This window comes from Pieris rapae, chromosome 15, assembly GCF_905147795.1.
Source record: "Pieris rapae chromosome 15, ilPieRapa1.1, whole genome shotgun sequence".
In the NCBI taxonomy this organism is placed as follows: Eukaryota; Metazoa; Arthropoda; class Insecta; order Lepidoptera; family Pieridae; genus Pieris; species Pieris rapae.
Genome location: NC_059523.1, coordinates 8,657,089 through 8,684,054, shown reverse-complemented (window position 1 = coordinate 8,684,054; position 26,966 = coordinate 8,657,089). Strand labels below are relative to the sequence as shown.

At 33.8% G+C, this 26,966-nt stretch overlaps 1 protein-coding gene across 9 annotated transcripts; it reads left to right on the top strand.

Moving 5' to 3' along the window:
* The first annotated feature begins 209 nt into the window (after positions 1–209).
* On the top strand, positions 210–25,680 carry LOC110999955 (paired amphipathic helix protein Sin3a). 9 transcript variants are annotated; one of them, XM_045631485.1, is made up of 31 exons: positions 210–388; positions 5,924–6,020; positions 9,251–9,314; positions 9,808–9,956; positions 10,845–11,053; positions 11,812–11,947; positions 12,302–12,489; positions 12,858–12,973; positions 13,626–13,714; positions 14,247–14,375; positions 14,647–14,769; positions 15,004–15,090; positions 15,615–15,711; positions 15,877–16,066; positions 16,158–16,312; positions 16,503–16,670; positions 16,890–16,987; positions 17,144–17,260; positions 17,528–17,704; positions 18,278–18,382; positions 18,748–18,946; positions 19,115–19,282; positions 19,789–19,865; positions 20,328–20,424; positions 21,106–21,200; positions 21,445–21,619; positions 21,953–22,134; positions 22,734–22,874; positions 23,333–23,443; positions 23,933–24,189; positions 24,512–25,680. In XM_045631485.1, exons 2-31 carry the CDS (start codon positions 5,952–5,954, stop codon positions 24,645–24,647), a joined length of 4,104 nt encoding a protein of 1,367 aa, XP_045487441.1. In that variant the 5' UTR covers positions 210–388; positions 5,924–5,951; the 3' UTR covers positions 24,648–25,680. The 9 variants fall into 9 exon arrangements, with proteins under 9 accessions (XP_045487441.1, XP_045487442.1, XP_045487445.1 ...); XM_045631486.1 differs by lacking the exon at positions 210–388 and adding an exon at positions 1,169–1,613; XM_045631489.1 differs by lacking the exon at positions 210–388 and adding an exon at positions 3,180–3,706 and having other exon boundaries at positions 19,792–19,865.
* The last annotated feature ends 1,286 nt before the right edge of the window (positions 25,681–26,966 follow it).

The window sequence follows — 26,966 nt, the reverse complement described above, 5'->3', positions numbered from 1 at the left end:
ATTAATATATTATTACTGTTATAAAAATTTGATTAAAGATCAAAATTAAAATATTTTATTGGATTTTTTTTTCTTTCATTGCTATAATTAACGTAACAATAAAAAAAGTAATGAAAAAACGAATTGTTTTGACTCCTTGGCTCACCCGTTCTCCGTTTTTCCGCCCGACCCCCTTCACCCTGAGCGACTCAACCTAAACCAACATTTAGCAGTTCGCATTTGATCTCCATGAATGAGAGACGTATATTTGACGGAATGCATATATTTTTTGTGCACTTAAAATCTTCTCAGAATCTTAAAATACCGTAATATACAAGTTAATTACTTCACCGAGTGCAGTTGATACCAAAATTGTGAAGAAAAATAACAATTTCAATTAAAAATATAGGTAAGTGTTCAATTGACAGCCAGCATCTTTTCATATTTTTCGCTTTTTAATCACTTAAACAGTGATTTCAATTGCTTTAAAATGTAATCATAGTTATTTCGCAGTAGAAAGTCATTATTTTGTTCACATATTGTAATATACCATAAGTTGTAATGTTACCTATTTCATGCCTACGTTATAAATAATGAGACGTAATATCTTGAACTATAAGTATGTGTATGTACAATGTATCTATAGTATGCGTTATAAACTCGGTAAAAAATGTATTTTCATAATGATAGCCGCGCGCTCTTGTAGTTAGTCTTGTCGACAACTTGGCAACGCGATGTCCAATTAAATTCTGTAAAAAAGTTAGATCATTGTAAACAAGCAAGTGTCTTATCCAACCGGCGTTTCCCTTTGTATTTTGAGTGAAATCGGCCCTTTGTCCTTCAACGAAGAGCGTTGGGTGCGCCAGGGTATAGGAATTTCGACTCTAGAAAAGTGCCATAATACATAATGATATACATTTGTAGTTCGGGCCGCGCGCTGCCGTTCCCCGCGTCGTTTCCATATAGTTGTGTTCGTGTGTACCTACGGTGAATATGTCAGTGTGGTCGTGCGGTAGTTTGTTTATAGTGTGTGCTGGCGTAAAATAGCCACTATTCCAATGGGTATAGGGGGCGCTATGCTATGTAGGTCGGCGTCCTCGTCGCTGTTTGTCTATCGATCTCTGCGGTGGCCAATGGCATAGTATGTCCTGCGCGGCTTTACCTCACCCCTCACTGGTGAAAGCCGGTGCCATGTAATACGCTCACAACGAACTTTAATATTCTACAATAAAATATTGTTATCTTATCTTGAAGACGCAACAGCGTCAATCGCTTTGTCCGCTTGTAGCCGACTAGATTTTGTATTTTTATATTATAAATGTAGCTCGAGAGTAGGTGATAGTTCCGAATGTTTTGTAGACTTGTCGGTTCTGTTTGCGGAGCGTCAAGGGTAGTGGGGTGCGAGGGGAAACCGAGCCTGAAATAGAAGCGCGAATTGAAAACGCATCGACGTGGCAACAGCGCCACTGTGCGTTCACGTTTAGTGTAGATTCAAAATGGCGCCTGTGCGTGATCGATACAGTGGATTTCTAGTTAAAATGACCGTATTTGTGAATAATTGGGTTGTTGGTCAGCCCAAATGGTGCGGCAGGACTGCGGGGCGTGTGCCTCGCAAACCGATGCCCGACCTTAAAGTACGTATCATGAGGAATATTGAGCTGTAATATGTATAGGTATGGATATGTCCATCAATAGTAGCTTGTGACTAGTTCATATCACTTGCATATTCGTATCTAACATACAGGCCTTATTCTAAGACAAATGTCAAAGAAATGGTACATCGTATGCGAAATTTTACTTCCTTTCAGGTTATAAACTGGTTACGTAACAATTACATTCTGTTATGCACTATGGTCTCTTGTATAGTTAGATTAGTAGCAACTAAGAAATCATTAATTTCTATTTCATTCGAAATGTAAAAGCGTATTTCATTTAGAACCTATACCAGGTTCTAAATGAAATACGCTATGAAAAAAACTAAAAAAAAAAACATAAGGTTTCGATTGATACAGACAAAAAGATGGCGGCCGTGGTCGTATAATTAAGACGCAGTAGCAAACTGTAACGTTGGCAACGTCGCATCGATGTTAAACCCAGTCACTTCACTTGTTTCATCCGATAACAACTTTCAAGGCTGAACATTTTGTAGATATCACAGTTTGTACCGAGTTAAATGCCTAGTACGTAATATGCGTAATTTAATATATGTTTTATTTTCGCCTTTGCGTTAATATTAAGTGTCTGTTTTCATATAACAGATCTAAAGATATATGGGTTAATACTAATTACGTACTTCATTGTTATTACAACTTTCACATAACGGTTACGTTTCAAACCTTATAAAAATATTTGTTTGCTATCAGTCGTATAAAGAAATTTCATTAAATAAAACGCTCATTATTGATATTTTCGACATTTGTTTTTAAAATAAACTGATTTGATAACTTTTATAAAAAAATATACACAGTAGGTACATTTTTTTATATATTATAAATATTTTTATTTATTTTTATCATATATTAGTAGACATGTTTCAATATTTTATAGATAAGGTATAAATTTAATTTGTTGCTTTTATTGCTAACGAAGAACACTTTAATGAAGATGCCATGAAATACAAGTTTACGAGATTAATAAAAAACTACATGTTATTAGAATATTTCTTTTATTTTCCTTCAACCATTTACATCTAAAAACTCATGGAAATTTATTGACCGACTTCACTCTATAATATAACCTTGATTAACAAGGTTCCTAAGTGCAGATATTATGTCTTTATTTGATCTGAAATCGACCTTCATTATTTATGACGTATGATATATTAATAATTTTCTATGAATTGAACTTTTAATGTATTATGAAGGATTTTACCTTTTTAAATAAATATCAGCACTTAATTTTTAATTGCAAGGGATTTTTTTAAATTTAATAATTTCCAAATTTCCCTTGCAAGGTAATCTCTTGTCCGAAATGTTAGAAAAACCTTGATATTTTATTAATATTTCCATCTAGTTACTATTTGTCAATACATACTCTGTATTCGTTTATAAAATACTATATATGTATATACAATATCCTATGTTAGATATCACTATCCCTACTAACTAAATGTTCAATGATTCCAATTTTATTTTTCACGTTTAACCTTATTCTTAAAAATTACTAAACAATTTCGATAAAAAGAAAGATTTGTTTTGGTCTGACAACTTTGTGGTGAATCGCCGTTGTTGGCATTTTGTGTTACGTCCGTTTCGCTTGTTATTATTTGGTGCGACGTTGCCGGTTCGCTAGATTCTCCAGGTTCGATTACTTCGTTGTTGGCCAGCTAACGAGTAGAAACTAGAGGTACTGGTTACCGAGCTTCTAGTCAGTCGAGCGCGCAGCTTGGTGCGCGACGTTCGTGCGCGGAGGGCTCCGCTCATTTCCCTGGTTATCCTATTCGCATTCTGTGCAAGTGTAAGCGAGATAGCTGTTTTAGGTGAGAGGAAGTAGAACACGAACGAGATAGCACTATGGCAGTGTCGCAACCTCGCCCACCTGACCGTGTTGACGCCGCGCTCGAAAAAGTTGCGCCGTTGCGCTATTTGGAGGCGCACGAATATGCTCGCACGGAGCATGTCGTGACGCGTTATTATCACAAATCATTGTCTTATCCAAGTTTTTTGAGTTCTAAGGAGATCAAGCTCAACATTGAAGATTTTACTGGCGACTGTTACATTATAAAACGGTACGTAAAGATAAGCTTTAAAAAGAGGGAAGTGGCGTTATCTATACATATATTTTTTGAGATAAGTAGGTTGGCACTTACGTATTGATATTAATTTCCATATGCATATTTTATATCTGGACGGTATAATGCATGAATAATTCGGCTGATGCGACGTAATACGTGATTGTCTGTATTTAATCGCCATTTTCTACATAGGTGACGAATGCTGCCGCGCCGTCCCCGTTTGTTTTAAAACAGTCAAAATTGAACCTTATAGACTTTTCTTTAAGGTCATTACTTAAAAGCAAACACACTAGATATGATTCATAATAGAATATAATATGTTTATTTTTTTTAACTAAACGTACTAATTGTGATTTAAGGAATGGTAGTAGCAATAAAAACAAATTTTCAATCGCTTCCAAAAAAAAGGCGGGATCCGGATGTGTCATTACTGTCAAATTATTTCTCTTTGTCAATGAAGCACTTTTCGTGGCGCGTTGAAAGTTACGTGAACGTATCGCATTTTGCGTCGGTCGTCGCTTTCTTTTGCATTTGTGAATATACCAAGCTGCTGTGTTATCGATTTGTATACGTTTTCCGCTATAAATAAATGTGAGTTTGTGTCATCGCCTCCATCGCAAAGACCGGTTTTCCGTTAAACCTGTGTGGTAGAGCTATTTGGAATAGCTTGGTAGCTAACTTTCGAGTGGACGCGTTCGATATTTTCGATATTTAGTTGCGTAATTTGTTTATAAGCTGCACAATGCGTTGATAAACGTCACGTTTTCATACTTTAAATAGTCCGACCCACGCATATTAATGTACTCTGACGTCACCGCTAACTCGACGCCGATAAAAATCGTCAAGTTACATGAAGCTCAACTTCAAAGTAAGTTACATTACATAATGAAAACGTTATTACGCTCTTAATCAACCCAAACTTTTATTTAGCCGTCATACATAACCTCGCTGAAACAGCTGTTGTATATAATTAACGTTTAACAAAAAGTACAACCGGCTGTACACTTCTTTTTCTCTTATTTATTTTTTTATAAGCAATCCTTAAATAATAAAACATAGTTAACTGTTAAAAACTTGGTTATGTAATATCTATATGTGTTGGAATCCATGAACCCATGGTTACAAATTATTATAACCTCCATTTTAAGGGCCATGTGCTACCCTAGTAGTCATGAGATAGTCACATGGCTTCAACCTTTACTTTATATTAAACACTACTACTAACAATATTCCATGTATTTTGTTGTAAAAAAATCTTCAACATTTTACATGTAAAAAATGTATTGTCAATAACATGTAAGATGGACAGCACAAAAAAATTAAATATTTTTTCATGGCAGCATGCATTGAAACTAGTAACCTTTATAAAATAGGATATAAATTTATGTTTCTGTTAAATTGTGACAATATGCAAAGAGCAGTATCCCTCCTTTTAGTACCATACTTATGAGATATTGAAACCTCATGTTAGTTAATAACACTTCTGTAATATAATTTCATTGTCTCTTTTTAATATTTCTAAGAAAGATAAAGTATACATGTGGCAATCACATGTTAAATTTAAAATTGATGATATGTACATTTTATATTCTTACAACTTGACAAACACATTAAGTTTTTATTAGATACAATGTTAATCTGATAAATTTTTGAATATCTAATTCAAGATGGTTATCAATTTTCTTGGCCTTAATAATTGCATCATATTCCTTTATCCCATTGCACATTTGTAATAGATGTGACAGTTGAGTATTAAGGGACATAGAAACTTAGCATTGGAAGCGTCTTGCTTAACTAGGTAATGGCGTGCCGAAAATGTTAAAACATTTATTTTACTTTAAATTATATTTTTTTTCCATTCAAACTTTATTTAATTAAAGTAGTAAAAGAGGTTTTTATTTTAGTATAAATCTGTTATTATAGAATAACATTCAATGTTTATAAGGAATAAGGATATAGCTTGGTAATGAAAAAACAAAAATTAGAACAAATAATGAAAATATATTAATAACATTTATATTATAAAATATAATAAGGTTTAGGAGTAATTTTTATATTACCATCAAAATGTTTTTAATGTAGATATTATCCTTAGATACGGCTTTAAAGTTGTATATTACATACTTTAACACAATATATAATATAACATTAAAGTCTTCTCTCTCCCTTTATACTAAACAGATGTTTAACATATTTTTTGTTTAATTCCAGGTGAACTGGTGATGGGCCCGTGTTAACAATGATGAAACGCACGGGACCCAGGCTTGGGCCAGATGAGCCTACACCTATGTCGCAGAGTCCTGCTCAGGTACCTATACTCTTTGTTATTATCAGTATTGACTGCTACAGTTATTGATATTGTGTTGTATATACACATTATATATCTTACTGTTGATGTGATATATTAATATATATTGACTTATCTATATAATTGAATATACTAAACTAATCCTAACATAACCTCAAAGTTTAGTTCAAAGATATTAAAGTGTTATTTATATCTTTATTTTTAATGCAATTTCAAATTTTATCTTATAGGATCTATAATATTATGCACCTATATATAAATTTACTATCATCATGTTAGCAAGGATAATTGTGAATAGAATTTAGTTCACAAGCCCTTGATATTTTGATTGTATCCTCCTTGCTTGTGATGTCATTGAACCATTATAATAAAGGATGCTCTCATTCGAAATACTTAAAGTATTAAACGCAACTAATCTTTGGAGAGTGACTAGTGTCTTTTACCTACACTGATAATTTGCGTAATGGCATCTGACTTTAAATTTTAAATGTAAGTGAATAAGTAATGGATTTCAAATATTTAAACTCAAATACACATTTTTAACTTTATTTAATTAAAAGCCAATACAAATCTTAAATAGTTTTTGTTATTTTTAAATAAGCAATTGTATTTGTGTGAACAAAATGTTACTAAGTATTCAGTATACCTATTTCTTCAACTGGCTGCAATGCCTATACCTATGCATGTCACAGTGATAACACTCGTAAACACTAGGTTATCACATGTTATCACTTGTTGTATACTTACAAACATGTTGCGAATACTAATTATAGGAAGGTACATCGCCATTTTTCAACATTTAAATATTATATGCAAGGTAAAAATTATGAAACTTAAAATATCATTAAAAACTTTATTGTATTTTGTTAGTAACTATACAAGCAAGTAATCATACAATTCAATAATTGTATCACTCTATATAGTGTAAACCTTTGTTAGGGTAGGTCATGGAATCAATAACGGTGTGACGACTCACCCTGCACGTAGAAGCTTATTTTCGTATTAGACTGATCGTTGCATAATAATGTATGTATGTAGTCATACTATGACGGTGTTCTGTTTAAAATATATTATGGAAAAGCTAATTATACTCAATATATATTTTAATAAAAATACATAATCTATAATATTAGCTTTTTTTGAATCAATTTATTTCTGAATTTATGACTTGAAAACCATATTGACCAGCTAATAGCAGCATTATAGTTAAAGGAGAAAGTAGTCGCTCTTGTAAATGTTTGCTTTTAAATTGTATACATGTGAAAAATTTAGAAAACAACGACATACATTTCATTGATAAAATGAAGGATTTTTAAGAATTTAATCAATTTATTTTCTATTCAATATCGGATGTACTAATGTTTAAAGACTGTATTGTCTTATAATACCATAGCTAATTAAGGAGTGGTTTGTTTGTAATAGTTGATTAGGTATAATGTGCGCGTATTAGTCAAGGATTATCTACACTAAAACTGGTCGAGAAACAATATACAACAATATTATATTAAAATCTGTGTGATTTGCAATCAAATGAAGCACCTATAGACTGATAAAAACTACAGTTTACACTAAGCAAGACCCAAGCTTAACGAACCCTAACAACCTATAAATAATTTTATAGGTCTAAATAGACGCGTACTTCACTTTGACCTAACTAGGAGATGCCGCCTATCTTTAGTGCAAACCGGTATATATTTGTCTCTTTCTCTGTATAGCGTTGTTAAAATATTTACAGTTTCGTGTTTAGATACTTGACATTTAGCTAATCCACCATATTATTGTTACTAGAGGCGTTGACTTGTGCCATGTGAATCCAATGCGTATAAATATCACGGAAAATGTATTTATAAAAAATCGTATTCTATCTATTTGTGCCGTAACTGAATCACGTTTGGCACGCGCTTGTGCATACGTCTACAATCTACGTAAAAGATGGGATTTTGTTTATTATTTACATTTTTAAGATTCATCTATTTAATTTGAGCAAGAGGAATTAAATCTTAACAATATTGGCGTATTTAATCACTAATTTTGCATCAGACGTCAAACCAAAATGAAAAGTGTTGTAGATTTTGCTGTGATTCATTTAAAACTCTTTGACTCTTTCTTTGTTAATATCGTACGCAATGTTTACAAGTTCCGACCGCTGGTATGATACAAGGTCGTAACAAAGTGCGTTTTAAGTTTAACCTCGAAATGTTTTATTGATCCCTTTTTGTTTCATCTTTTTTGTTATGCCCTTTAAATTGATTACATACTTTTTGCGTTACTTTACTATTACTAGCTCGTTATCTGCTGTAGTGTTTCGACTCTCAATCCAAGCCATTTCATAAATAAATTAATAAATCAGTTGTGCTACAACTTCTCGTCTGGCCTTTTCTGTATGTTTCATGAACCTTTGTTAATGTAATAGGCAAGGCACAGGAGCCGGTTCAAGTGATCTTTACACACGCAGTCAATGTTTTAGATCTAAGGTAAACCGGTTTCCTCCCGATGTTTGCCGTTCGTGCGATTATTAAATGCCATAGAAAATCCATTGGTCCGGGTCTCGAACTTTTGACCGCAGGGAAGAGAGTCGCAAGCCAACAGGCCAACAGTGCAAGTCATTTCATAACCTTATTTTAAATAGATTCCGTTTTTTTACATACGTCTTACAACTTGGCCGCGATTTAAATGTTATAGGTGAAATCGGGATTAAACTGAAATTTACCAAACTAGATTGAACTAGATTATTTGCGACATTTATATAAATTCCGTAACAAAATCTTCTCTTTTGAGTTAAGCTATGTTTAGACTTAAGTCTTATATTGCGCAATAGTATGGGCATGTCCCTCAATCCCGTTGCACGTCTTCTATAGACGTGACAGCTGCGTACTGAGGGATAGAGAGAGTTAGCATTGGAAGCGTCACGCTCCGTTGGGCGATGGCGTGCCGAAAATGCTAATACAAGACATTTTTCTGTGTAAATTTTCGACGTAGCTGGTGTTGCAACGTGTTAAATTAGATGGTTACATGATCTTAAGGAAATTTATGTTTAAATTAGATTTGTGGATACGGTATATCACTTCTTTTTTTTCACTTCTAAATACTTATCTGTATAAATATTGTAAAATAGATGATTTCGTAAATTCAAAGATTTTTTTAAAAGTGAAAACAATTGATAGGGCAATAGAGAATACTAACTGATTATTAATTGAATTTTTAGTAATAAAGTAATTCTTTTGTTCTAGATTCAGCAGGCTGGTGCAAGCAATATGCATACTTTAGCACAATCAGCGCAACCTCAGATGTTAGGTAAGTTGTAAATTTTAACTTTGTTATATAATGAGAAAAGTTTGCAAGTGAAGCTATACCGGTATATTGTTTGACCTTTTCACGAAAATTCTTACAACTCTTTTCATTGTGGTCCGTGAGCCATTCATAAAAAGGTGTTTATGGGTTACAGGCCAAGCCTTTTTAGGGTTTTTACGCTATTTAAATAAAATAAAGGTAGTTTTTTTATTGTCATTAATTCACCTTTAATTGGATAAATAAATGTTACAACTACTAAAGATGATAAATATGACAGTTACTTATATGCTGTAAATTGATTAGTCAAGCAACTTCGACACCTAGCAATAAATAAATAATAAATCAAAAATTTAGGGATGTAATGGTCAACAATTTATATATGTATTATAAACGCATATTACCGTCTGTACATCTTCTTTCTTATATATAGAAATCGGATTAATAAGTGCCCATATAACGCCTCATATATAATCTCTAACTGAAATAATTTATTTAGGTGCAACAACAATGCTATCAGTAAGCAACGCGTTTAATCGTGGTCCGCCAAGAGCAGCGGGCCCCCAAGTGATCAACTATTTGAAAGCGAACACTGTGCAATACGCACCACCGCCCAAACAACAACCGCAAGTTCCGCCCAGGCTCAAGGTGAGTTCTACTTTCAGGTCTTAAGAGCTCTCAACTTTTTTACTCTCTCTCTCTTTAGTCGGCAGCGTCATTGTCAGCATCGAAGTATCTAGAGTGGACTATCTGCTTCCACCGGTTTCTGTCCAGCGCTTCTCTTATGACACTGTATAGCTTTGAAGACGATGAGTCTTTTACTTAATCGGTCCATCTGGTTGGTGAACAGCCACGTGATCTTTTCGCTTCTGTGTTACCAACTACGATCAGTTTCTCCAAGTTCTTGTTCTTTGCGCATTGTATGAAACATTCTAATTTCTGTGCTGATAATATAATTATGGACTTATAAATACTTCTTGATCTAAGACTAGTCTTACACAGTAGGCTTCTATATTTAGACTATTTATACAATAAATGATATAATTTTTAGACTGCTAAAACATTTTTGTTTGCAACAAGTCCCTTAATCCCGTTGTGCGACTTAATAGACGTGACAGCTGCGTACTGAGGGACAAAGAAAGTTAGCATTGGAAGCGCCACGCTCCCTTGGGTGATGGCGTGCCGAAAATGTTAATACATTTATAATACACATGAAACCATTATGGATCCATGGCTGATACGGTTGTTTACATAAATAACAGTTTTGAGTCCAAAAATACTTGGGCGCAGGCAATACGCATTACTATTCTGTTTATTTCCACATATCAGTAAAATAATATTACTGAGTTCGTAACGCTTACTGTTAAGTCTTTTATTTCCAAAATTAAATTATCAAGCCATACAAAGTAATCTCAAATATTATATTAAATTAAAGTGTATTTGTTTGTATGACTGAGTCAAATGTTATAATATAGAATAAGTATCTTGGTCTCATCTAAAATCTTGTACTAGTTCAAAATAAACCCTTATTTGCAGCTGGTAACCCAACCCGCAACTTTGAGCATGGGCGGGCGCCAGTCCCCTGGCGTGGGCGGCGTGCCGGGAGCTCCAGCGGGTGCTAGCTTCCAACGCCTGAAGGTAGAGGACGCTTTGTCGTATCTCGACCAAGTGAAATACAGGTTTAACACTCAGCCGCAGGTCTACAACGACTTTTTGGACATTATGAAGGAGTTTAAGAGCCAGACGTAAGTATTTTTTGGTTTTTATCAGTTTAAATATTTATATTCTAATTATAGAATGACCACTATTTAGGCCTTGTTTAAGTTATCGCAGAATGTGGTTAAAAAGTGTATTAAGAATATTCATAGCGCAAAATCACCTGCATCATGAGCACACCCCACATCACACAACACAACCAATTTAGGCTTAGTTAAATAAATTAAATCACAATTAGTTCAATGTATGAAATACTTGTTTGTTTGTTCCCTTTTCTAAATCTTTTTCTAGTTTTCTAAAATGCATCATATATTCCATCTTTGGCTATATTTTCAGTGTATTAGTTTTTATATATAATTTATGTTAGCTGTAGGATTACTAAATAAATAAATAAATAGCTCTTTCCTTTTGATTTAATGATACTTGTAAATATAAATGTTTATAAGTATATGAATTTTAGTGAGATTTAAAAAAAACTTTTCTTAGTATTTATGTTTTATTTTCCTATTTCAAATACTGGTGAGAGAAAAACATCAAACATTCAGAAGCATTATTCGTTTCTTTATCTTGATTGAATACATTATTGCCCATTTATGTTTTGTCATGCTTGTGGAGTAATAATGTTGAAATATATTTTTAATTTAATCCAGTTCACAACTAAAGACAACAACGAAACGACAATCTAAATGTTATTTTTTTTTAAACATTCTATTAAGTATCTCTTCACCTCAACTAATATTATTTGTGATGATCGAACAGTAAGATTAAATCAAAATATGTAAAATAGTTCTCGTTACAGTATAGACACACCAGGGGTTATTACCCGGGTATCGAACCTGTTCAAGGGACACCCAGAGCTGATTGTCGGGTTTAACACATTTCTGCCACCGGGTTACAAGATTGAGGTGCAGAGTAATGGCCAGGTGAGAAATTTTCAAGGAAACATATATATGAGATGGTAGATGTGAAAAGTAGTATATAATTAAATTATTTAGCTTGGAATGTATTAATTTATTTTTAATATTTAATATCATTAATTTTTTGCCCCATTTAATTTAAAGAAATTAAAGTAGTAGAACTAAAAATCGTCTTTAGAATGCGAAAAAAAGTGTATTTATTTATGGTTAATATGCAAATATAAATTATTTAAAATGATGACAACAATTACCGTTTGATTGCAATGATAAAACTAATGGCTGTATATTTTCTGATATGACACAAACCTATCAAAATTCATACTGTAAAATTGCAAAATACTATAGCTTGATTTCATCTAGGTTTCGGTGTCTATGCCTTCTCCCACGGGCGTGGGAGTCTTGCCACCAGTCCCAGGGGCTAACGTTACGAATGTCCCAACCGGGCCTCACACACCCCATGGCCCAGTGCCCAGTTCCGGGCAAGTGTTATTGGGAGTACACCATGCACCGGCGCAGCCTCAGCTAGTTCATATATTACCAGTGCAACAGTAAGTAAACGTTATCAATGGTATTAATTAAATCCTCGTTTTATTTATTTTTGTATGTAATTTTTTTAATGAAATCATGTTTCGCAAAAATAAAATATTTAGTCGCTCTTAGAACTGATTACTTACTTCTTTTTAGTTATTTATTAACTGTCTTTGAATTCCATGGAGATCAATATGTAATATATGGGGAAATAAACTTTTTTTTTTTCAATGAATTTTTATATTTAGTACAAATGATGATATTAATTACCGATTGACAGTAATGATAAAAACTTTCGGCTGCTCAAATGAGTTCTGATCTTACCAAACTTACTGAAACACATGCAACATCTATGTATAACAAAACTACATATAAGTATGACATACAGGTCGGTGAGCCAAGTGGTGCATAATCTGTCTGTGGCACCGAGTGCTGCGAACACATTGCACCATATATCTCAAGCTCATCAACAGATTGAGGCAGCTGCTATTCATCATACAAGTGGTAAGTTTAATAAAAATATATGCAAAATTTCATTCGTGGAGTCGCGTGTTAAAAGGAAAGGCTTAAAAGAAAATACTTTTTACGGATTGATGTTATTTATTTATATATTTATTTATTTAAATTTATCCCCTCCCCCTTCCTCTTGTTAGCAAAAGTAAGCAAACCTCACAAAATAATAGTACATACATAAACGTATTAATCGCTATTTATTCGAAATAATTCCTACAAAAAGTAGGAATCTGTGAAAATGCATTTCTTTTCCACCATAGAAAATGTTGATGATCACAACATAATCCACAAAGACCACTCACCATATAATGCACTGAAAAATTCACATATTTATTATATGGGGCCATTCATAAAATACGTCACACTGAAATCAGCTTTTTTTGACCCCCTCCCCGCCCATTGTCACGCTGTGTCACACTTTTTGTGACCCCCCCTAGAAATATTTCGTCACAAAAACTAAGACCTCCCCCCTGCTGAGTATGATAAATTCACATCTTGTCACACTCAGCCAGACCCCCCCCCCTGTATGCGAACGTATTTTATGAACATTTTTTTGTATATACATATATACGAGTTATCGCTTCATGCCTGAGGGTAACAGCGCATTGTATGAAAGCGGCATTATATAAAGTTGTCCCAACAGGTGGTGCTACAAACACGAGCGTACACTCGGCCGCCGGACAACAACCTGTGGAGTTCAACCACGCTATCGAATATGTTAATAAAATTAAGGTAATGCATTTTTTTTCCATTTTTTAATGACATTTTTTGTAATGGTTATTAAAAGATTTAAAACACTACATTTGTTGTTCGTATCGCAGTTGTTGTATAGATTAAAAAATTAATATTTTACATTATATGAAGAATGATAATATATTAATTCTTATTATAAGTTATCCTTTTTAAATATTTTTTTATTTACACTTAATTTATTAAAAAAATAATTAAATATACTATTTTATAATACGAATATTACCTATTAATCTAAAATATATAAAATGTGGTCTCTAATCATAGTATATACTAACTGTAACTTTATTCAGAACTACGCTCAGACAATATTCTTTTTCTCATATGTTTTTTTTTAATTTAAAATAAATCAGTGGTGCTACCACTTTAGGTCCCGGCCTCAGATTTCTGAATGTGTTTCATGATCATTTTTTAAATCTAATAGGCAAGTAGTGCCTTTTTTAATTTACAGAAATTAATAAGATATATAACTAATCACGTATAAATACTTAAACATGAATATTTTTGTCAACAGTCCCGTTTCTCCCGTCAACCGGACAAATACAAACGATTCCTGGAGATACTCCATGCTTATCAGCGAGGTCATCGCGACGTGAAAGAGCCCCAGGCCAAACAGCAGACTGAGCAAGAAGTTTATTCCCAGGTAACTAACAGGTTTTTACATTTTTTCGTAGATTTTTTTAACTTACCAAGCCGCCTGACAGCTAGACATTTGAAAAAAATAATAAAAAAAAGATTGATGTTATTTTTTTTTTCTTTGGCTCTAACACTGTTTGTGCATTAGCCAGCGTCAAGTATGGGATTTTTATAATTCGTTGTTTTAATTATTTACAGTTTATGCATAATGAAAAAACTAAGGAAACCAATCGCGACATAACATAAATAATTGAAAGCTGATGTTATTTGTGTCATAGGTTGCAAAATTGTTCGAGAACCAAGAAGACCTGTTGGCGGAGTTCGGGCAGTTCCTGCCTGACGCCAAAGCCGTCACGAAGCCGCCTCATTGCCCCCCGCATAATAGGACACCGCCGCCACCCGTAAGTTTTTGTTAATAAATGCATATATAGATACTACTTACATAAAAAAAATTAAAGGTGATTTTAAGGTATGCTATGCTATCTTCAAAAAATGTGGTTAGAAAGTTTTCCTTAACTATAGGAAATATAGGCCCACCTAATGATTAGTGATTCGAACTCACTACCTCCGGATTGAGTATGCTTACAATAAGACGACACAGCACTTTACATGTTTAACAAATGATTTTTTTGCAGTCTCGAGTGGAACCCGAACCTGAGAGATTCACAAGTGCCGCGGCTGCATCGCCACCACTTGCGCAACATACAATACACCATCAACAGGTAGGTTTATATATCATATACATGACACAGAGACAACATTCTCGATTTTTTGTAGTTATATTAATTTCTAAATACGGTCACAGTGTTATATGATCTATATTTTATATCGCGTTTATGAATAATAAAATATTATTATAAAAAAAGTCTGGTGGCGCTACAACCTTAGGTCTAGGCCTCAGATTTCTGAATCTGTTTCATCATCATTTTTCCATCTAATAGGCAAGTAAGGTCAGCCTGGAGTGCCTTTGCCATTGACTTTTTGGGTCAAAGACACCTCGGTGTCCTCACGATATTCTCCTTCACGTTCGATAGAATGTTAAATATACGGTAGAAAGTTCATTGGTGCAGTCAGGATCGAACCTACGACCTCAGAAGTAGAGGAACATAGTCGCACGCGGAAGCCACCAGGCCATTACTGTTTAAAAAAAATGAGTGAAGTACTCTTAGATTTTGTAAAACCCGTTTATAATGTAACTATGAATAAAAAAGATTGTGATATGATATTAATGTCAGATTATTGTTAGGTTCCCAAACATACCAGCACAAGTAATGTGGCAGCTGCACCCCCTCAGCATCATCATCTCAAGAGATCACCGAGCTTCTCATCATCTACTCCACTTGGTAAGTATTGTTTGGAAGTAGCAGAAAGTAAAAAGATATGTAAATAATTGGGTCAATGAAATTATTAAAAATACAATATTTTCTTCAGAATTCATATCATAATTATCATTATAAAAGAAAAATATTTTTATTAAAAAAATTAAGTAAATTATTTGTACATTATAGCTTCCGGAGCCCCGCCAGCCAAGAAACCCCGGGCTTCGGTACCTGGGGCTACGCCCTCAACTCCCCCTACGAGCCTTCGCGATGTCTCCTACGCAGAGGCAGCTAAACTGGCAACTGCGCACGAGTATAACTTCTTCGATCGCGCGAGAAAGGCCCTCAGGTCGCAGCAAGTGTATGAGAATTTTTTGAGGTAAGCATATGTTTTACTTATGTTTGAAATTTCTTACAATTAAATATATTTGTACAATTAGATATATAAAATAATGTTTGATTTGTTTTAGGTGCATCCTTCTCTTCACAAACGAGATTATATCATCATCGGAGTTGATCTGTGTGGTTTCTCCATTCCTCTGCCGCCATCCTGAGTTACAGAAATGGCTACAGGACTTCCTCGGACCCATTTCACCGCCCCATACCCCAACGGCGCCTAGTTCAGGTTTGTTTATTACACGATAGCACGATGCTAAAACCTTTAAACTAGAAAGACTGTCACAAATGTTTTATTTTGGTTAAAAATAGTAGATTTTTCGTATTTATTCAAATATTTATTTATTGATTTATTTTATTAAAAAATCTGAGGCCCTCGACCTAAATAAGGTTGTTAAATTTTTTTTCTTTACAAACAGGGTACAACAATACAAGCGGTACATCAACTCTCCTAGGTTACGAGAGGTCCCGTCTGGGCTCCGAAAGCAAAGCCCGAGTGGAGCCACTCGTGCCTATACACACCGCTTTGCCACTCACAGCTACATTACGCCATGATCGACCTCCTACCGATAATAATATGGAGCTTGGTGAGTGAAAACCCACCCATTTTGGAGACGAAATAATTTAAATTTTTTTGACAATTGGAATCATTAATTTCAGTTTCAACATATTAATGACAAAAAAATATATCTTTTAAGATATTTCATAACCGTTTATTAACGTATAGAACTAACACTTGTAGTTGTAGTATGTGACGAACATTGATTTACTTTTTAAATATGAATCCTTTTTTTTTTTTAATTTAGATCTATCTACATGTAAACGGCTGGGTACATCCTATTGCGCTCTGCCAAGAGAGGCCGCAGCTAGGCGATGCTCTGGAAGGACGGCCTTATGTAAAGAGGTAAATTTTAGTTTTTGTATAATAAATATCAGCAAGTATTCCATCTATATCAGTAAGAATTGTTAAAAAAACAATATATTATGTATCTTTTTTTTTTACTAGTAACGAATTAATTGCTTCTATCCCGTACACTACAAAAATGTATTTTATTCACAGGTGTTAAATGATACTTGGGTATCAATTCCTACTTGGAGTGAAGATTCAACGTTTGTCACATCTCGAAAGACCCAATATGAAGAGTATATCTATAGATGTGAAGATGAGAGGTTTGAGGTGAGTTTTTTTATGCATAAAATACTTTATTAGGGTTCCTTAAACTTAGAAACATGTAAATGTCATACACACTTTTTGATTTAGTGTCCCATTCTAATATTTATTTTAATAAGAAAATAACATCTATTTTTAATTGCATTAGTGGCCTTCTATTTACATGAAGGTAGAGGGATTTTATTAATTAATGGAACTATATAATAAATATTATATATTAAACATAAATTATTATATTTTTTGAAAATATAAAACACAAAATAATGTTTTCAGCTGGATGTGGTGATAGAAACGAACGCGGCCACCATACGTGTCCTGGAGGGTGTTCAGAAAAAGTTGTCCCGCATGACGTCCGAAGAAGCCGCCAAGTACCGCCTGGACGACTGCCTGGGAGGCCACTCGCCGACCATCCACCAGAGGGCGCTGAAGCGGATTTACGGTGATAAGGTGGTACGAACCCCCCGGACTGTTGGCATGCTTTAGGGGGCGTTTTTATTCCCCCTATGTAGTTAGAATTTTCTAGAATCTTAGCATGCTTTAGTTGTTCCCCAAATGTTGTTTTCTTGCTTTTTATCGAATCAAAGTATGAAGTGTCATAATTACAAGACAGAATCGTAGATACTGTTTCACTGAATCTTAGCATATAGTTATTATATTTTTAAACTAAATAGTTTAAAATCTAAAGGCTTTTGATAGACATGGTTGACAGTGTGGTCCAGTCTCGATAAAGATTTTGCTCTGAATGCCTTACAGCTCTCAACACATCTGCTCATAGTCTAGCTGACTGCAAGATAAAGGCTTAAAAAAAACACTAAATAGGTTAACGGTGATGGATTGGTGCATGGACCAAATCGTTGTTAGAGCGATTAGTTTTAATTGAAAGTAGAAATATTTATTTTGTTTTTAAACATTGATATATTTTCAGGAGCAAAAGAGATACAAATCTGTTCATGGATAATTATTTGATTAATCAAATTACCTGTAGAATATTCAATAGAAATGTAAATGAAAGTATAATTTCAGGCGGTGGACATAATTGCCGGTTTGAAGAAAAACCCAGTTGTGGCCGTACCAGTTGTATTGAGACGGCTCAAAGCCAAGGAGGAGGAATGGAGAGAGGCGCAAAAGGTAAATATTTAAGTCTAAAAACGTCGAAATATTGTTACTACGTTCATAATAATTATCATTACATGTATCACTTAACATCAGGTGAGCCTGCCCATTTGCCCCCTGTTCTAATAAAAAAAATGTATGTATCCCAATAACTTACCAGTATAGAAAAACTAGAGATAGAGAGATACAAAGACAATTGTTTTGGAAGAGTTACAACATTGATAAACAAAAAAAAAGCTTGTTAATATGATGATAAGAATGCGATGTGCATAACAGAATTACATTGTTGATACACGCATGCTGCCTTCCTTCTGATAAGATTCAAACATTCCAAACTATCTAATATCTAGTTCCAAGATGTTAAAGTATATTTGTTTTAGGGCTTCAACAAGCAATGGCGGGAACAAAACGAGAAATATTATCTCAAATCGCTCGATCATCAAGGGATCAATTTCAAACAGAACGATTTAAAGGCCATGAGATCGAAATCCCTCTTTAACGAAGTGGAGAGCGTGTACGCGACGAGAAGACCCGGGCCGCATTATATAGCCGATTATAACATGGCTAATAGACAAGAAGGTGAGTTTTTATATTTATAATGTGCACATGCGCTTGCGCATCCATCGATATTTTTAAGTTTATTGATTAGTAAGTAAGTAATAATAAATTTACTTATCGCTAAGCGATCTCTTCAAGAGAGATCTATAAATTTAAAGTACTTTAATAGTTTATTTTTTCTATCCGTAGCTATAAAAATAGTCCGTGACGCCGCTGAGCTGCTAATCCACCACGCCAGAAGGCAGACGGCGATACAGAAGGCGGAAAAGCGACGCATCAAGCAACTCTTGAGACAGTTTCTGCCCGATTTGTTTGCTCATCCGAGGCAACCACTGTCAGATGACGAGAGAGATGATGGTAGGTTATTTTATTAAACCTGTGTTAAATATTTTAATTACGTCACAAAAAGTTTAATAACTCGCAATGTGTGATAAATTCTGATAAATATTAGAATTAATGGACATCTTGAATCCGTCGCAAGATAGCAAATTTATATAAAAATATTATTATATAGATATTGTCTTTTATTAACATAACTTTTACACATTTAAACATAATTTTAAATTTATCCGACGTTTCGCATGCTTTACAGCGTGCGTGGTCACGGTGACCACGGTGATATAATTATTATAAGTACCAACTTTTTAAACGAATTTAAGTATGTCTAATTAGCAGAAATGTTTTGCTTAAAATTAATGTAATGCTAATAAGAGAATGTTTTTTACACTATGATGAAAAAGTGCGATGTGCTTAACAGAATTATTTTGTTGATACAACGCATGCTGCCTTCCTTCTGATTATGATTTTTTTAAAAAAGCTATTTAATGTTGTCTTGCAAATATTTTATAAACTATTTGTTTCAGAAGAAAAAGAAGAAGCCACAAGTCCTGGCAGCCCTGGGCAACATGATGAGAAGATTACAAAACAGGAGAAACAAGAGGTGTGTACACTGTAATGATAATTACTATTATTATAAACGATTTATTTCGGTTTTGCTTTACAGAAACACTGGAAACAGTTTTTGTTACGAAAATTAGATTAGTATTTTCAGGAGATTTGTCTTTGGTCCTTTTAAACGAAACACGATTTGTATATACATATATAAAGTAGATAAAAATTTAGAACTCTTAAGGATAAGAAACGTTAAATATGTATGTAATGTATTTATTCATAAAAAGTTACTTTCAAATCTACCAAACCCTGCAAAATTGCATACGCAGTTTGACTGCAGGTTTATATAAACATAGCTTATAAATGATTAAATAAAAGTAATAGCAAATTATATTAACACAAAATAAAGCAGAATGCATTTTAGTTCAAGTTTATGATAAACTTAAATAATTAATTGTTTCAGTTTATTAAAATAAATGAGAGGAAACTAGATCTTTGTTTTCTTTTTCAGTCATCAGAATCTGACAACGCGTCCGAAAAGAGTACGAGGCATAATAAGATTGATAAGGAAAATAAACCCAAGAACAACAATAATACAGAAACAAAAGGTAATTATACAACACATAATTATATTCAATTGTTATTTACTAATGCAATCTGTATCGTCACTATAGAATGATAACCTTGTATGTCAAAAAATATTTATTTATTTTATTAAAGTATTCCTACAGCTACTCATTCAATAATATTCAAATAATTATATTATACACAAAAGCCAAAACGGAATACACATTCAAAGAACACATAAAGCACAGTTTTACAAAGCACAAATTCATACTAAATTCTAAATTATAACTTCTAAGATTGATTGATTGATAGATAAATTATAATCTATAATATAGAAGAATAAACAAAGCCATTATAAGTAAAAGATACCAGAGTTTTTTTTTTAAATTTTTTAGTAATTAAATTTTATTTTTAGACATTAACGGGTATAATCTGATTGTGACTGACTTTTTTATGTTATTAATAAATAAGTCCTTTTTACCTTCCAGAACTATGGACAAAAGCACATAATAATATTTTAACGAATATTGACGAAATTAATTTTTTTTTTGTTTCCTGTACTGTTTATCATACTACAGCGACGGTATGTCCATTAATCTGTTTCCATACTGATCGATCGGGATCTTGTTATGTAAAAGACAGTTTATATGAAACCTCTTTCTTCTAAAATTAAAACTATTTATAAATTAATGATTTTATTAACCTGATATTTTTTTATTCAGATTGTCTCATAAAACGTGGCATTTGCAATGAAGAGACTGTCAAAGATATAAAAAATGAAATGGACATCGATGACTTCAGAGATTATCCACCCAATGTAAGTATTGTATTTTCTTATTCACATTTTTTTGCCTTGAAGTAATCAATACTACAATTTTTAGAATCAATAATCTCATATTTATACTATTTTTAAAGTGTATCAAAAATACATATGTTGGTTTTTTGTGTCGATATTAATATTCACTCAGAGTTCTACAAAAAAATGCTACTCTAAGTCGAGTAAACATTCTTGTTTACATTAAATATTTTAATAATTAACTAATGAATACAACTAATTGCAGGAGGGCCGTTTCGTATGCACATCGTCGTGGTACCTGTTCCTTCGGCTCCACGCCATCTTGTGTTCTCGCTTGTCCGGGGCCCGACGAGCTGCCCTCGCCTTGGCAGAGGCTGAGGCGGTGGGAGCCAACGCACGACCTCCCAGCGTAGCGGCTGCGCTACGACTGAAACCGCACAGTGAGTGTTGACTATATTATGTGGATTCATTTGGGATTTTATTACTAAAATTTGCAACTTTAAAATCAAAGACAAACTCTTGTAGGAATTTATGATGAAAGTTACTAAATATTACAGTTAAATAATAAATACTGTCTTAAAGTTTGTTAATCTGGTTGAATTGTGGTAAAAAAATTTCTTTAAAAATATAATATCTAGTTTGAAACAATTTAAACTTAAAAGTTTGTTTCTTTAAAACTACATTTTTACAATATTAAAAACCGGGCCAAGTTTTTTTTATTTTTTTTCAGTACGTAATTTTTTTTCATAAAATAATATGGCAACATTTCACAGACTTACCATCCGAGGTGTCATCCCCAGCGGAGTATTACAACACATTACTAGAACTGGTAAAGGGTGTGTTAGATGGCAACACTGAGGCATCCGCGTACGAGGACGCGGCGAGGGAAATGTTTGGCATCAAGGCCTATCCTGCCTATACACTGGATAAAGTGGTTTCAACTGCTGTTAGACAGGTTGGTGTTAATATAAGCAAAATTAAATTTATTACTATTAACTTTTTAATGTTTTCTAAATCATTTCAATTACATATGAGACAATGATGACAAAAATGCGATGTGCTTAACAGAATTACATTGTTGATACACGCATGCTGCCTTCCTTCTGATGTCTCCTTGAAAGTATATAATATTTATAAAATGTTAGGGATATAGATTAATTTACTATCGAATACTGGAAAATTATTTATTATTTCGAGATTGTAAATACATGTATATAATAGATTGTACCTATAAAGATAATGTTTTACCGGAAATTTTACGCAAAATTTAAAAGTATTACCAGCATGTTGGGTCAGTTTTAATTTGAAATAAAAATTAATAATATTTAAAGAAAACAATATTACCGGATTAAAGCTATGTATTATAGCTATAATAGTTTACAGCGTGTGTGGTCATCGTAGAACGTCAGAAAAATTAAAAATATCTTTAATAATTATAAATTTAATAAAACATACATAAACGTAAAAGCCATGTTAATAAAAGACAATGCTATATATAGTATGTAATCTAGTGTTATATCTAGGAATTTGTTATTTATAATATGTTTGTTACAGCTCCAACATTGCGTATCAGAGAGTTGGTCAGTTCGTGCTGCAGAACTGGCAGCGCGAGGAGGAATGCGAGGACCTCTCTCCTACGTCTATAAGGCTGCTAAATATCTACGACCGGAACATACAACCTTCCTTGTTAAAGTGGTATGTATCATTATTTATTTAATACTACCTCCACTTTATAAAACAAATAATGCAACTTTCATTTAATTACTTTCAGAATAAAATAGTTTAAAACTGATGCTTATGAACAAATAAATTTGAGAACATAGTTATTTTGTTGCAAACAGAAAAAATATTAGCTAATGCAAGTCATTTTTTTGTGGCAATTATTGTACGAGAAATGTGGTTTATAAAGAGATTGATAAAGGACAAATATTTTTCTATCTTCTTTGATATATCAAAATTAAATACAGTCAAAATAACGACATCGAATCTCAATACTTATTTTTGTTCGTAATAAGCGATAGTCGTTATTAAGACCTAATGCAATAGAGTTCGACCGACTTTGATTTTGGTCAATATAAACGGTTTTGACTGTATATACAGTCGGTCAGTATTATTATATATAAATATATATTTATCTTATATTATTTCCTCAGTATGGCGGCGACGAGTGTAAAGTGACTTTCGAGTTGTTAGAGCCGGCGGGTGAAGGGAGAACGTCACCGCAGCTGAATAACGACGGAAGTCGACTGTCACCCACTAATCAGGTAAATAAATACGGGATTTTTTTATTATTATTTATTACTTTTACATAAACTTAGGACTTACATAAAATATTTTGCGTACCAACATTCACAAATTTAAATAACGATAGTTGGCAATCGCCCTTATGTTTTTATTTGAATTGTTTATTTAGGAAAACAAGGTTACTATGTTATTAATTACAACTTAAATCTTAGTGTTGTTTACACTGAAGTATTTCCGAACCAATTCCTTCAAGAAAAGAGCGTACCAATTCTTAAAAAGCCGGCAACGCACTCGCGAGCCCTCTGGCATTGAGTGTCCATGGGTGGCGGTATCACTTACCATCAGGTGAGCCTCCTGCCAGTTTGCCCCCTGTTCTATAAAAAAAATATTCATACTCGAATCAGTCCGCATGAATTTGCGGAGCAGAGTTATATGGGAATTTTGTTACCGCTAGCTTGCACCCTTGTACTCAACCCTGTTGTAGCTTCAACCATATTTATTTTCCTCAGTGCGGTCGCGAAAACGGCCCATCCTCTGTAACGGCGGCGGCTGCCTGGTCCCGATACACGGAGCGCTTCGCTCGCCCCGACACGTCCGCCCGCTACCACAAGCCCGTGTTTCTGAGGCGAAACGCCCGGAAGAACGGCGGTGGGGAGCTCATCGCCACCTCCAGTACGGGGCTCCGGCATCAGCCGCCCACCGTTAGGCGGAGGAAGCCGTTGCGCCTTCACGACCACTCGGAGTGTACTATTTCTAATCCTATACGGTGAGTGATTAATTTAACTAAATTACTCAGTGTTGGCCTAGTGGCCTTTTAACATTTGCTCGAACGATGAAGGAAAACATCGTGAGCAAACAGACATGTCTTGTCCAAAATGTCGACGGCGTCTGTCAGGCATTGGAGGCTTATCACCTACTTGCCTATTAGATTTAAAAATGATCATGAAACAGATTCAGAATAATGGTAGATGATAATACTCAAATTACAAATGCCAACAATGTCACGTACAATCAGGTCAAAGCGATAACCTCATTTTTGATGTCGGTTAATGATCAACAACTTTCAATACATAATTGTTATTTTTTAGTTTCGTCGCGTGTCGTCCTCATCAGTTGTATCGCGCGGGATGTCTGTCGAGCGCTCGGGCGTCCCAACAGCGTCTCTCGGCGACGAGAAGAGAAAGGTTCAGAGCCTGGCTTGCCTCCACGCAGAGACCCACTTAACTCAACCACGCCCACATCGTCAAGATCGGAAACGGTTCTCATACCGCCTAAATCACTAAATCGATTTTCATATCGATATTTGAAGATCCACGCGAGGTGGATGACGATGATCAGAACTGAGACTCCAAGAGCGCTAGGATGATTAGCGGAAATTTAAATGATTAAAACTGGTCACTGACAAGATGAGAGATGTGATCGATATTGACATTTGGACATAATTTGAGCAAAGTTTTACATATTGACATGAAAATGTTGAAAATGTTTTGGTTAAAAAAAAAGTTTACAGTAATGACATCAATTCTCAGTTTAACAAAATGTTCTATAAGAATCAATATTTTATTTATTGACATTACAAACCGTTTAATGTTTAATGAACAAATTTATTTCTCTAATTTTGGTATGAGTTCATACTGTATAAGCACTACGCTCCGTCGAAGTCGGTTAAACTTAACCGACGTACATTCCTACACGCTTCGCTAACTATTTTTGCTTGAAATGTGGAAGCGAAAACACCGTAAACAGTCCGTGATATTTTTGACTCGTTTTTATTTATTTGAAGTATTTTTTCAAAAGCAGCTTTAATGGCTTACGAAGGTACTCTTTATATTATAAAGGGTGTTGTTTACAGCGTTTTTGTTTTCCTTTTGGAAAAGACGGAGAACAAAAGATTTTCTATGACAAGAAATGGTACATGAATTCTCCTTGTGTGTACAGCGTGTTTGGAAATAGTGTAAGGTGTTAAAAAACCCCTGATTCGCCGACTTGAAATCCTTACAGATCTGTGAAAACACGCTGTATATAAGAAATTGATCCGAGTCATACAGGGTACTAAACTCGAATACCGCTATCGGATCGGTTTCTGCCGTTGGGTCGCGTTTTAGCGGCCCGCGCTAGCTTGTAAGTGTTTAGAACGATTGTATATATATGTTCTAAATGTACAGATCTCTAAGTACATGTGTAAATACGAGTGATTTGTTGATGAACCAATCTTGTTGATTTGTATGGAGAAGAAATAAATATTATTATATTTATACTTACGGCCTTTTATTATCTGTCCTTGTCTATAAAAGTTCGACTACTACTACGGATATTAGGCAAAACTTTAGTCCTACGACATAGTCATGTCCATCTGACCGGAAATTGAGAGGGTAATTTAACAAAAGTATTTGATTACCAAAATATATTAAACAAACGTTAACTTATGAAAAATTATCTTAATTCGATTCACTTAAATATTAGAGTTCAGTTTGAGGTCTCCTAGTATCAGACATATGACAATGCTTTATTTACTAAAATTAGTTTATTAATATCGCACTTAACATTAATTCGTTAAATTATCTAGAAATATATTATTGGAATCAAAGGTATTGCAAAAACAATCGCTAGAACCTTAACATAATTTGTGTTAACTATACTATTTAGTGGACTGAACTATTGATAGAAAAGTTTTCTTATCACAAATAGAAAATATCATGAAGTTTTTAAACGTTGTGTAAAAAAAAAAATTTTGCGATTAAAGAGTGGCGGAGAGTATTGCCAGTTCTTGGCTTCCGTTCTACGCCCTTGATTTGAGAACTGGCAGTAAATATACAATTAGAAGCATTTAATGTACAGGCAGCCCCGACTTACGTCGTTTCAAGTTACGTCAAACAATTTTTTGATACTATTCTTCTACTATTTATTTGTTTCGAATTCCGGCATAGGAGAATTCACTTGTAGCAAGGTCAATGTCCGTGGGGCCGGCACACCAAACACCACTTCGTTGTTACAGCCGATGGTTCAAGGGAGTTTAGCGTCTTTTAAGGCCTATTATATCAGGAGAACTTTTTCACAGGCTGTAAAGGCTAATGAAACTGATGGCATGGAGCCGAGAGATTTTTGGAAAAGTTATAATATCTTGCAATGCGTAAAAAATATTGCTGCTTCATGGGATAAGGTGACACCCAACAATTTAAAAGGAGTTTGGAAAAAGTTATGCCCACTTTTTTTAAGCCATCTGAAAGTTCTTCATCCACAGATCAACCAAATATCGATGAAATCACAACTGACATTGTTCATTTGGCTAACCGTTTGCCTGAAATTGCAGTTACTGCGGATGATATTGATGATCTGTTATGCTATAGTTTCTTTAAGCCAAAAGTTTAATTTATTATTTCTCCTTGCATATTTTGATTACATATTAAAGTTACACACAAATACCAAAAAAAATATTTTAAAAACTTACTTTTGACAATAAAGTATGTATGTATATCCTTTGTTCTAAATGCAGTTTTTTCTTTGTATTTCGAGTTCGTATGGAACCTAACCCTTGAGTTTTAC